At 47.4% G+C, this 12,178-nt stretch overlaps 1 protein-coding gene across 5 annotated transcripts in view; it reads left to right on the top strand.

Annotated features, from left to right (window-relative positions):
* The window catches only part of SZT2 (SZT2 subunit of KICSTOR complex), a 61,199-nt gene that overhangs the window by 20,520 nt on the left and 28,501 nt on the right, over nucleotides 1–12,178 (top strand). For 4 of the 5 annotated variants that reach the window (XM_023221356.2, XM_023221357.1, XM_023221359.1 and 1 more), the window contains exons 5-13: nucleotides 4,603–4,734; nucleotides 5,481–5,622; nucleotides 6,044–6,150; nucleotides 9,220–9,430; nucleotides 9,643–9,813; nucleotides 10,233–10,467; nucleotides 10,658–10,787; nucleotides 11,584–11,726; nucleotides 11,979–12,131. In XM_023221356.2, coding sequence (XP_023077124.1) covers nucleotides 4,603–4,734; nucleotides 5,481–5,622; nucleotides 6,044–6,150; nucleotides 9,220–9,430; nucleotides 9,643–9,813; nucleotides 10,233–10,467; nucleotides 10,658–10,787; nucleotides 11,584–11,726; nucleotides 11,979–12,131 — 1,424 coding nt within the window. Of the gene's footprint in view, nucleotides 1–4,602; nucleotides 4,735–5,480; nucleotides 5,623–6,043; nucleotides 6,151–9,219; nucleotides 9,431–9,642; nucleotides 9,814–10,232; nucleotides 10,468–10,620; nucleotides 10,788–11,583; nucleotides 11,727–11,978; nucleotides 12,132–12,178 lie in introns of those variants that run through there. The other variant, XM_023221360.3, reaches the window with a different exon arrangement.

Below are 12,178 nucleotides of genomic sequence, written 5' to 3'. Positions count from 1 at the left end.
CTTCAATAAATGGTTCTGGGAAGACTGGATATTCATATGCAGAAGGATGAAACTAGACTCCTGTCTCACAAAAATCAAATCAAAATGGATTAAAAACTTAAATCTGGCTGGGCGCGGTGGCTTACGCCTGTAATCCCAGCACTTTGGGAGGCCAAGGCGGGTGGATCATGAGGTCAGGAGTTCAAGACCAGCCTGGCCAAGATGATGAAACCCCATCTCTACTAAAAAACTACAAAAAAAAAAAAAAAAAAATTAGCTGGGTGCGGTGGCAGGCGCCTATAATCCCAGCTACTCGGGAGGCTGAAGCAGGAGAATCGCTTGAACCTGGGCAGCAGAGGTTGCAGTGAGCTGAGATCGTGCCACTATACTCTAGCCTGGCCTACAGAGTAAGACTCTTATCTCAAGAAGGAAAAAAAAAGACTTAAATCTAAGACCTCAAACTATGAAACTACTCAAAGAAAACATTGGAGAAACGCTCATGACACTGGACTAGGCAAAGATGTCTTTTCTGTTTTTTTTTTTTTAAACCGCAGTCTAGCAGATTAACTCAACATCCTGCCCTATTTAATACTGTTCAGCAGAAGGAAATAACTAATTTCAATTTTAAACAAACTCATAAAACAAAGGAAACAAAACCATCTCACTACAGGCCTTTGACAAAGAACGTGAGCCATTTGCTATAGCTGCCAGGCGTCAGTGTATGGCAAGGAACAGGGGCTTCAGGATGCCCAGGCAAGGCCTGTGAGGTGGTGTATATTGGGGTTTTGGGGGGTCTTGATAGCACTGAATTGCTGGATCCTGTGCTGTCCTGCCTGGGTGGGGAGCAGGATGAGGGAGGCCATTCCTCTTCTGTAGAAAACACCAACCGGCAGTCCAGGGACTGGCAGCTGAATTGGTGACTGTAAAGCGTGATCTATATGAAATCAAAGGCACATGTGGAAATCCACTCCCAGCAAAGGGGCAGTCCTTGGGGGAAGCCAGCTGGCCTTCTGGAGGGTCCCCTCTGAAATGTCAGCAATTGAAAAAAACAACCTAAAAGTGATAGAGGACCTACAGGGAACTTTATTCTCTCACTTCTGTCTTCATGGGGGGGCACTGCCCCTTGGAAAGACCAGGTTGGCTTCTGGCACAGGTATCCCCCATCTTCTTGGGCACCTGTGGCATTGCCAGCAGGCCAGAGGGGGTGGCTGACAGTGTTGGCTCTAGCCTGACCCAGGGGGCCCAGTTAGGATCCCCTTTACCCATGGCAGGGGTGATTGCTACTTCTCCATGGTTCATGCATAATGCTTCCAGCCCTTTCCAGCTCAGGGAACACATGCAGAATGACAGTCACCCAGCAGACTGGAAACTGCCTCCTCTCCAAAAGTCTGGCTCCTGAACACCCTCCTCCCTGGGAAGGGCTTTTGCCCCTTTGTGATTGGGCAGGAACCAGAAGAACAGTTTCTCTGCTTTGCCATGTCTGCGACTGACGGCTCAGCCAGCCCCACATCCTCTGTCAAGCACTGAGCTCCAGCACTGTCCACACAGTGGAAACCAAATGAAATGACTTTGGCTTGTGGAGGGGGAAGAATGCAAAACAAAAACAAAAGCAAAATCACCTGCCCACAAGATACAGCAGAAAAGTTCACTATCTTTTTTTTTTTTTTTTTGAGACAGAGTCTCACTCTGTTGCCCGGGGTAGAGTGCAGTGGTGTGATCTTGGTTCACTGCAACCTCTGCCTCCTGGGTTTAAGCAGTTCCCCTGCTTCAGCCTCCTGAGTAGCTGGGATTACAGGCGCCTGCCACTGAGCCCACACTCTGCATAAACTCTGGTACTGGCTGTATTCTCCATGGAAGGTCTCGCTGTGTTTCCTAGGCTGGAGTGCAGTGGTGTGAACATAGCTCACTGCAGCCTTGATCTCTTGGGCTCAAGTGATTCTCCTGCCTCAGACTCCTGAGTAGCTGAGACCACAGGTGTATTTCACCACACTCAGCTAATTTTTAGGTTTTTTGTTTGTTTGTTTGTTTATTTGTTTTTTAATAGAGATGAGGTCTCTACCAAGCTGGTCTCTAGCTCCTGGGCTCAAGCAATCTTCCCACCTTGGCCTCCCAAACTGCTGGGATTACACATGTGAACCACTGTGCTTAGCTCAAAGATTTCTTGATAATACCCTGCAAGCCCAAGCATCCAAAGCAAAAATGGACAAACAGGATCATATCAAGTTAAAAAGCTTCTGCACAGCAAAGGAAACAATCAACAAAGTGAGGAAATAACTCACAGAACGGGAGAAAATATTTGCAAACCACCCATCTGACAAGGATTAAAACCAGAATATATAAGGAGCTCAAACAACTCTATAAGAAAAAAGTATTTAATAATCTGATTTTAAAATGGGATTTTTTTTCTTAAAAAATCTCAATAGACATTTCTCAAAAGAAGGCATACATATGACAAACAGGTATATGAAAAGGTGCTCAACATCATTGATCATCAGAGAAATGCAAATCAAAACTACAATGAGATATTATTTCACCCCAGTTAAAATGGTTTTTATCCAAAAGACAGGCAATAACAAATGCTGGTGAGGATGTGGAGAAAAGGTAACCTTGTGCACTGTTGGTAGAAATGTAAATTAGTACAATCACTATGAAGAACAGTTTGGAGGTTCCTCAAAAAACTGAAAATAGGCTGGGCGCGGTGGCTCACACCTGTAATCCCAGCACTTTGGGAAGCCGAGGTGGATGGATCATGAGGTCGGGAGTTCAAGACCAGCCTGGCCAACATGGTGAAACCTCATCTCTACTAAAAATATAAAAATTAGTTGGGTGTGGTGGCAGATGCCTGTAATCCCAGCTACTTGGGAGCCTGAGGCAGAGAATTTGCTTAAATCTGGGAGGCAAAGGTTGCAGTGAGCCAAGATAGTGCCACTGCACTCCAGCCTGGATGACAGAGTGAGACTCCATCTCAAACAAAAACAAAAGCCTGAAAATAGAGCTACCATATGATCTAGCAATCCTCACTCCTAGGTGTATACCGAAAAGAAAGGAAATCAGTATATGGAAGAGATATCTGCGCTCCCATGTTTATTACAGCACTATTCGCAATAGACAAGATCTGGAAGCCGCCTAAGTGTTCATTGACAGATGAATGGATAAAGAAAATGTGGTACATATACACAATGGAATACTATTCAGCCATAAAAAAGAATGAGGTCCTGTCATTTGCAACAACATGGATGGACCTGGAGGACATTGTGTTAAGTGAAATAAGCCAGGCACAGAAAGACAAACTTGGCATGTTGTTACTTATTTGTGAGAGCTAAAAATTAAAGCAGTTGAACTCATGGAGAGTAGAACGATGGTTACCAAAGGCTGGGAAAGGTAGTTGGGGGAGGTGGAAAGGGGAGATGGTTAATGGGTACAAAAATAGAATGAATAAGATCCAGTACTTGATAGCACAGTAGATTGACTACAGTCAACAGTAACTTATTGTACATTTAAAAATAAAAGAGTAAAATTGGATTGTAACACAAAAAATAGGATAAATGCCTGAGCTGGGCTAGGCATGGTAGCTCATGCCTGTAATCCCAGCACTTTGGGAGGCCGAGGTGTGTGGATCACTTGAGGCCAGGAGTTTGAGACCAACCTGGCCAACATGGTGAAACCCTGTCTCTACTAAAAATACAAAAATTAGCTGGGTGTGGTGGCCGATGCCTGTAATCCCAGCTGAGGAAGGCTGAGGCGGAAGAATCGCTTGAACCGGGAGGCGGAGGTTGCAGTGAGCCAAGATCACATCATTGCACTCGAGCCTGGGCGACAGAGCAAGGCTCTGTCTCAAAAAAAAAAAAAGAGAGTGGGTGATACCCCATTTACCATGATGTAATTGTTATACATTGTATTCCTGTATCAAAATATCTCATGTGCCCCATAAATATATACACCTTCTGTGTACCCACAAAAATTAAAAAAAAAAATTTTTTTTTGATACAGAAAATTATCTGTAGCCCAGGCTGGAGTGCAGTGGCATGATCTCTGCTCACTGCAACCTCCACCTTCCAAGTCCCGGTTAAGCAATTCTCTTGCCTCAGCCTCCCGAGTAGCTGGGATTACAGGTGCCCACCACCATGCCCAGCTAATTTTTATAAAATTGAAAAGGTCCAGAATAGCCTCTGTGTATACAGAAGGTAGGCGTCTCCATGGTGACAGCTGATATTGGGCTGGTCAGTATGCTTAGAAATAAAAAAGGATTAAAAAGTATGAGAATAAAAGAGACTTTGCCAGGCTGAGGAGGGCAGCTCATAAGACATTCTGTAGACCAAGGTAGAAGAAGCTATTAATAGAAGATCTTATGGTGCCCATGTGGGGGATTGGGAAAGCCCAGTGTGGAGGACCCTAATCAGAGGGAAGTTGTGACCCCAGATAAAGATGACTAATAACTGGGGACCTGGGCTGAGGACTGATGGAGATTGGATAAGGGGGAAATTGGTTGTGGAATCATAGACCCTATTTGGGTAGGAAGTCAGGATCGTCTAGATGGAGCTATGGAGAATAAACAGAGCGGAAGTGTAGTGGTCTGTGCCCGCCCTGACCGTCCTGTCTCAGTCTTTCCCTTGTGCTTCTTAGGTGCTGGTACAAGGCTGCCTCTTGGACCCGTCCCAGCAGGAGGTGTTCCTGCAGCAGATATATGAGCAGCTCTGCCTCTTTGAGGATAAGGTGGCCACCATGCTGCAGCAGCAGTATGATCCCCAGAGCCAGGTATGTAAGAGAGAAAGTGGGTAGAGGCAGCTTAAAAAGAGGAGCAGCTAAGGACAGAGGGCAGAGAGGAGGGATAGTCCAAATAGCACAGAAAAAGGCTAAGAGCTGGGGCAAAGTGAGACAAGGATAGGCATGCTCATGACACGTACCCTGTTGGAGCAGGACTCAGATATATTTCCCAAAACACAGATTCTTTCAGGGAGAAAATGTGAAATCCGTTTGTTTGCATTTTTTTTTTAGCCCCAGATCTCCTCCAGTGGATCTGAGAAGGTGTCATGTGTGGCTTTGACCTCTAGTTAGCATTTTGTACAACCGGGGATAAAGCTGCCTGGGCCCACTAGACTTCCCTGTCTCATCACTTTGGGTACCCCACAAGTAGCCAGGCAAATGGCAGTTCTGTGTGCCTGATGACTGGTCATGTACTTTGATGGAGGTATAAAATATTTCTGAACAGTGATGGAAAAATATGGAAAGGGGCCCTTCTTGGCAAAAGATGGAGAAGCCCTACTTCAGTACAGTCTGAAGCCTCATCTGGTGCCGAACTCCCTTCGCCTCTGAAGTTCAGTATCTGAGCACACATGGGGAGGGAGCACAGTAAAGACTCAGTCGCACAGTAGAGGAATTGGGGTCCTCACAGGATTCGGCCTGTCTGGCCTGAGAAGTGCTGGACTGTAAATTCTGGCTTTGCTGTGGATGGAGCAGCAATGCCATCTGCCCCATTCTGTCTTTTCTGTAACTTGGGGCAGGCAGAAGACCAGTCCCCAGACTCAGGGGACCTACTGGGCCGGAAGGTAGGTGTCTCCATGGTGACAGCTGACCTTGGACTGGTCAGTATGATTCGTCAGGGCATCTTGGCGTTGCAGTTACTACCGTCAAACTCCAGTGCAGGTCAGTAGAAGGAATATTGGTGGGACTGGGGAAGCGGGGAAGAAGGGTGGGGCTAACTGCTAACAAAGATAGCAGTTCCAGGGAATCAGTGGGCCCCAGGGAAGAGGATCTATTTCCTTGTTTGCAAAACATATGTCTGTATTAGTGTGTATCAGGAACCCTCGGCTCTGACAACTCCCTAGAAGGAGTAGAGCTCCAAGGATATCACTTAGGGGAGGTTATGATCTGGCACTCAAGAGGAAGAAGCAGGAGGGTAAGGGAGAAGGAAAGGTGTTTGAAGTTTATAAATCTTCATCGTTTATAAAACTGCCCACATTGGTGGGAAGACACTGAGCCCTTCAGGGCCCTGTCAGTTGGGTGCCTTCCTGTGACTTTGGTCTGTCCAGTGTCTCCGGGTCTGATCTGGTGTTTCCTGCTCCAGGGATTATCGTGATCACGGATGGGGTGACCAGTGTTCCTGATGTTGCTGTCTGTGAGACGCTGCTGAACCAGCTTCGCAGTGGCACTGTGGCTTGTTCCTTTGTCCAGGTGAGGACTTTTTAGGAAGGATGAGAGAGAAATGGAATATCTCACACAAAGGTGGATGGCTGGTTACTTTCTTACAGGCAGTGATTTCCCAGGTAAAGTCAATTAATTAGTTACATGGTGGGAAGGAGTCATGTCTGGAAGGTAGGTAGCATGGTAGGAGAGGACTCTCATTTTTTTCCTCTTTCCTTGGGATTTTGGAAATAGCTGTTAAAGCAGAAAGAATGCAGAATTTGAAATCTGACAGTCTTTTCCAGTCCCACCTCACCCCGCAGATTAGTCATTATTGTTTTGAGTGCAAGGGTCAGAAAACCCACTCAAACTAGCTTAAGCAAAGGGGTAAAAGGCATAGTCAGGGACTGCAGCTAAATTGGATTGATGGACTGTAGGGAAGGAGGTAAAAAGCTATGGGAAACAAGGCTGAAGGGGTAGGCACAGGCCAGAACATGAAAATCTGGTTCTGCTTTATTAATGAGATTAAGCATAACTCTGTGGGTGATGCAGATAGATAGAAGGAAAGTCATTAGTTGGGTTTATGTTTTATAAAGGTCACTCTTGCTGCTGGGTGAAGGACGGGGGGAAGTCAGTGAGAGAGGATCAGGGCTTAAATTAGGGGTAAGAGGATTGAGAAAAATGAAGAGGCAGAGTCAACCTGACTTCATGATTAGCAAGATGGGAGTAGGAGATGAAAGAGAAGAGGGCTTAAAGATGTCTCCAAGTCTCTGATTCCAGTTGACTGGGTAGCAGCAGAGCAAAAGGAAGAGAAGCAGTTGTGGTAGAGTGAGGATAAGATGATGAATGCAAGTTTGTGTATGTTGTGTTTGAGGTGCCTGTGGTTCAACACAGCAGTTAAGATCACCTTTGGAGTTAGGCATGCTGGTCTAAATCCTGACTGCAGTTATTAACTGGGTGACATTGGGCACATTGCTTCACCTCTAGGTCAGATTCATTTGTAAATGGAGGTTGTAAAAGTACATAACTCACTGGGAGGTGAGATGCGTTTGAAGTATTTAGCATTGTACATAATCACTTAATATATGGTTGCTGTTTGTAGCAGATAGCAGTTGAATACACAGATCCTGATATTCAGGAGACGAACACTGCTTGAGAGGTAGAGATTTAAGATTTGTCAGGGTACAGATGGTAATTGAGAACAGAAGAGGGTCCTGGAAGAACTTTGGGGAACACCAGTGTTCGAGATCTTTCATAGGAAGAGGGCCTAGCAAAGAATAAAGAATCAGCCAGGAGCCAGAAGATTGTGGTGTCAGAGAAGTCAGAATTTTTGGAAGAAAATTTTACTTGATCTTTCTGCTGCCTCTCACAATGGTAACTACACTGTGAGAAGCAGCAAAAAGATCAAGTAAAAACTGAGGAATGAAAAGTGCCCTTTGGATTTGGTGATTAGGAGGTCACAGGGATCTTTTTCAGAGCCATTTTAGTGAAGAGGTGGTGAGGGGATTGAAGAGTGGATAGAAGGAAGGAAATAGGGACAAGTGTTGACACAAGAAATTTGGCTGTTGAGATCGAGAGCAGGGCAAGAGAGAGAATGGTAACCAGAGGGAAGTACAGGGTAAAGGAGTGTTTTGTTTTGTTTTTAAAGCTAGAGACTTAAGCATGTTTCTAAGGGTCTGTGGTGAAGAAGAGTTTGAAAATAAAGAAAGGAAAAGGGAGGCTAGTGGAGTAAAGTCTCTGAATTGACAGGAGGGCATTGGCTTAAGAAACAGATTGGGAGATTCTTTTGGAGCAGGGAAGTGTCGTTTCTTTCTTTGAAACTAGAAAGTAGAAGTGAAGATGTAGATCAGCTCTGCGAAGGGCCTCTGATTTATCTCTGAAGTTGGTGAAGCCGAGTACTGTAAGGAAGAGAGGCCAGAGTTGGAAAGAAGGAACAGTAATGAGGACTGCCCTGAAGGACTAGCAGAGTTGAGTGTCATATTTTGATGTGGTGCCACCCTACACAACTGTCAGTTTTTTCTCTTTGGGCACCACTGGCCAAGAACAGAGGCTGTGATCCTAGTTGGGGTTTCGAAGAAGCAGACGAGAGTGAAGAGGGCCAGGGATTTGAGAGCAATGCTTATGAAGTTGTCAGAATGTAGGGTCCAAGCTGGGTCGAGAAAGGAGGGTCAGGACAATGTGGATAGATTTGGAGAGAGCAGAGGTTCAAGGCCTGGCAGTCTCAGTGACGTCAAAGAGCAGCAGCAGGAGGAGGGTGGGAGGAACCTAAGGGTATAGTGCTGTATGTAATCAGTGGGTTGTGGCAATTAGAAATTGCAAAGATAAATTTGTTCCAGGTGAAGCCAAGAGCCAGCATGTAGCCTACAGGCAGGTGAGCGGAATAGAGAAAGTTACTGGAGATGAGAGTTAAGGAACTGAGAGGGCAGGGATTTGAATGAGTCATCTGGAGCAGGTCTGCGAACACTTTCTGCAAAGGCCAGTTAACCTTTAAGCCTTGTGGACCAGCTCTGCTGTTGAAGCGTGAAAGCAGCCATAGATAATACAAAATGAATGTGTGTGGCTGTGTTCCAATAAAACTCAATTTACAAAATTAGGTGATGGACTAGATTTGCCCCTCAGGGTATATGTAGTTTGCTAATTTCTCATCTACAGCTATTGTATTCAAAATGTAGTCTGCTATGACTAGCAGAAAGCTTGTTTGAAATGCAGAATCTCAGGCCCCACCCCAGACCTACTGCAGTTTAACAAAATCCCCAGGTGTTTTTTATACACCCTAAAGTTTGAGAAGTGTTGATAAGCTGAAGCCTCTCAGGATGATGACAGGAAGTCAGTGAGCCAGTTGCCAAAATCTTTAGTGAAGGAGGTGGTGGGCCTGGCGGGCCATTAGGTATTGAGGAGGAAGTGCAGAGGATACTGTGGCCAGTTAGCATGGGCATCAGACAGAAGGGCTCAAAGAAGGAAAGACACAGACAGTGATCTGTCCTAGGAAAACACTGGCTTACTTCCCACTCTGTGGTCCAGGGAATGGGAGCAGCCACCTAGCCCAATCTCTTTCTCTCCTGGTCTTCCTTCTCCTGTGCCTCTGTCGGAGCTAGGTCTTCAGTTGCTCACTTTTTTCAGGTGGGAGGAGTTTACTCTTATGACTGCAGTTTTGGCCATGTGCCCAATGTGGAATTAATGAAGTTCATCGCAATGGCAACATTCGGCTCCTACCTGTCCACTTGTCCTGAGCCGGAGCCAGGCAACCTGGGTCTGACTGTCTACCACCGGGCGTTTCTCCTCTATTCCTTCCTGCGCAGTGGGGAAGCATTGAACCCTGAATATTACTGCGGTGAGAGGCACACTGAGGTGGGTGTGGGAAGGAGGGAATATAGAATGGGCCCAGAGATTATGGTGCCCTGGAGTACTGAAAGTGTAACTGGAGCTGGCTCCACTGGCACTGTTACCTCACAGTGATTTCAGCATAGCTCCTTCACCCTACAGATCTGTCAGTTAGTTGGCAGATAGCCAGTTTCTCCTTCCCCATCCCCACTGGTCTTCCAGGCTCTCAGCACCGACTATTTAATGAGCACCTGGTCTCTGCAAGCAGCAACCCTGCCCTGGCCTTGCGCCGGAAGAAGCACACTGAGAAGGAGGTGCCAGCCGACTTGGTCAGCACTGTGTCTGTGCGACTTCGAGAGGGCTACAGTGTCCGAGAGGTCACACTGGGCAAAGGTAAGGGTCATTAACCTGCTGTAATCTCACAGATCTCTCAGGAATTTGTGTGTGGGAAGACCCACATGTATCACACATGAAAGAGTGTCACAGTGAAAACCTTATCGCTTGAGACAATGGGTTTTGAATTGTCATCAGGGCTTAATTCTCTTAGCATGGAACTTCCCAATTCCATCTCTTTTTGCCCAAGGTGAACCAGCTGAGGGTGGTGTAGGGTCCTGAACTTGGCTTGGTTTTCAGATTGTTTCTACAAACTTGTGTGTCAGTTGGCCAGCTGTAGGCCTGAAACCTGTGGAACCATGCTTGGAACCTTTGGCAGGGCTAGGTTCCATGAGATAGGTGGGGGTTTCAGATAGAACTCAATCCCAGGCATAGAGTCCTATGCCTTCTCCTAACTGGCCCTCCCACTTCTCCCTAAGGAGGGTCCCAATTGGAGGTAAAGCTGGTGCTGCTGTGGAAACACAACATGCGCATTGAGTACGTGGCTATGGCACCCTGGCCCCTGGAGCCTGAGGGCCCTCGAGTAACACGGGTGGAAGTGACAATGGAAGGCGGCTACGACATTTTGCATGATGTGTCCTGTGCACTAAGGCAGCCCATCCGTTCATTGTATCGTACCCATGTTATCCGGCGTTTCTGGAACACGCTGCAGAGGTCAGTGAAGTCATCACTCAATGAATGCTGCCCCATTTGTTGTGTGGAGGGACAGATTTGTGAAGGTGGGAGCTGGGGAGCATCACCCAGAGAACCAGGCTTATATCCAGGGTCCAAAATACCCCTAAGGCTCCTCTCATCTGCACCCAGCAGAGTCAGATATGGCTCAGGCCTGGCCCTTATTCTACAGCATCAACCAGACAGACCAGATGCTTGCCCACCTTCAGTCCTTCTCATCAGTGCCTGAGCATTTCACGCTTCCTGACAGCACCAAGAGCGGAGTGCCACTCTTCTACATCCCTCCAGGCTCCACTACCCCGGTGAGTAGCTCTGAAGTGTAGTAGCCCCATTTCATGCCAACTTGGGTTGTATAGCATCTGGAACCCAGGACCACCACCTTCTATTGCTTTCTTTCTCACGTCTAGGGCACCTAAACCAGAAGCCCAAGCTTTAACCTTGAGAGCTTCTCTTCTCCCTCACCCTAAGGCCCCAGGGAAGAGGAGGATCTATAGAGACAGGCTGTCCTGAACAGAGCACAGGTGGCAGAGGCAAAGACTCACACACTGTCTAGGTGGTGGTATCCCAGCCCCAGCAGACCATTAGTGCTTGCCCCATCTCCATGTGGCATACTCTGGGCTCCCCCAGTCACCTTTACTTGTGTGCATCCACCACCAGCCACCGTGAACTGTGTACTTCCTGAAGACCACAACTTCCTTGGTCCTGTGCTGTCTTCACACTCAGTCCATGCTGTCAGCCTAACAGTGATGGGCGGGTGGCTTATGCTAATGTACAGTGGCCACATCATGAGGTCCTGCCACCATTCGGTGGCTTTTCTCCCAAGTCAGTGACATAAGCTGGGCTCATGGTTCCATCCTTCTCCTGGATTCAGCTTTAAAGGACTACACAGTTTGTCCCTGGGCTCAGTCATCCACATCTAGTCTTCACAGTGGAAGCAGTTTTTGTCTCCACTGTGCTTTGTCTCAGGCTGGGCTGTAGCCTCAAGCCACTGCTGTCTCTGACTCTGAATGGAGTTTACCCATGGTTTTGTTCACTCTTTGCAGTTTGTACCCTGGTCCTCTACAAATGCTCATATAGTGCTGTCGTTCCTGTCCCCAGGTGCTCTCCCTCCAGCCTAGTGGTTCTGACTCATCCCATGCCCAGTTTGCTGCCTACTGGAAGCCAGTGCTGTCCATGGATGCAAATTCCTGGCAGCGATGGCTGCACATGCATCGCCTGGTGCTAATCCTGGAGCACGACACGTGGGTGCCCTTAGGGCTGGGCCGTAGTTGGGGTGGAGTATCGGGGTTGGGGGATAGGGAATGATGGGAACGGGGGGAGCAGCAGATGAGCTCTTACCAACTGTGGCCAAGGAAAAACTATAGCCTTTTCCTTGCCTCCCTGCTCATCAGTCCCCATAACCTCAGGCAAGGCCTAGAAGAGATAGTAGTCTATTCCTTTTCTCCAAGACTGGGGCCGGGAGGTCTAACCTCAGTCCACACCCCTCTTCCTAGACCAATCCCCAAGCACTTGCATACCCCGGGCAGCAATGGGCGCTACAGCACTATCCAGTGCAGGATCTCCCACTCCTCCCTGACCTCTCTGCTTCGGGACTGGAGCAGCTTCGTACTAGTTGAGGGCTATTCTTATGTCAAGCTGCTCTCCAGGTGGGCAAAGTGATGTCCCCTCACGCACCCCCCACCTCATCCCATGT

The sequence above is a fragment of the Piliocolobus tephrosceles genome, chromosome 1, assembly GCF_002776525.5.
Source record: "Piliocolobus tephrosceles isolate RC106 chromosome 1, ASM277652v3, whole genome shotgun sequence".
In the NCBI taxonomy this organism is placed as follows: Eukaryota; Metazoa; Chordata; class Mammalia; order Primates; family Cercopithecidae; genus Piliocolobus; species Piliocolobus tephrosceles.
This window is presented reverse-complemented; position numbering and strand designations above follow the sequence as displayed.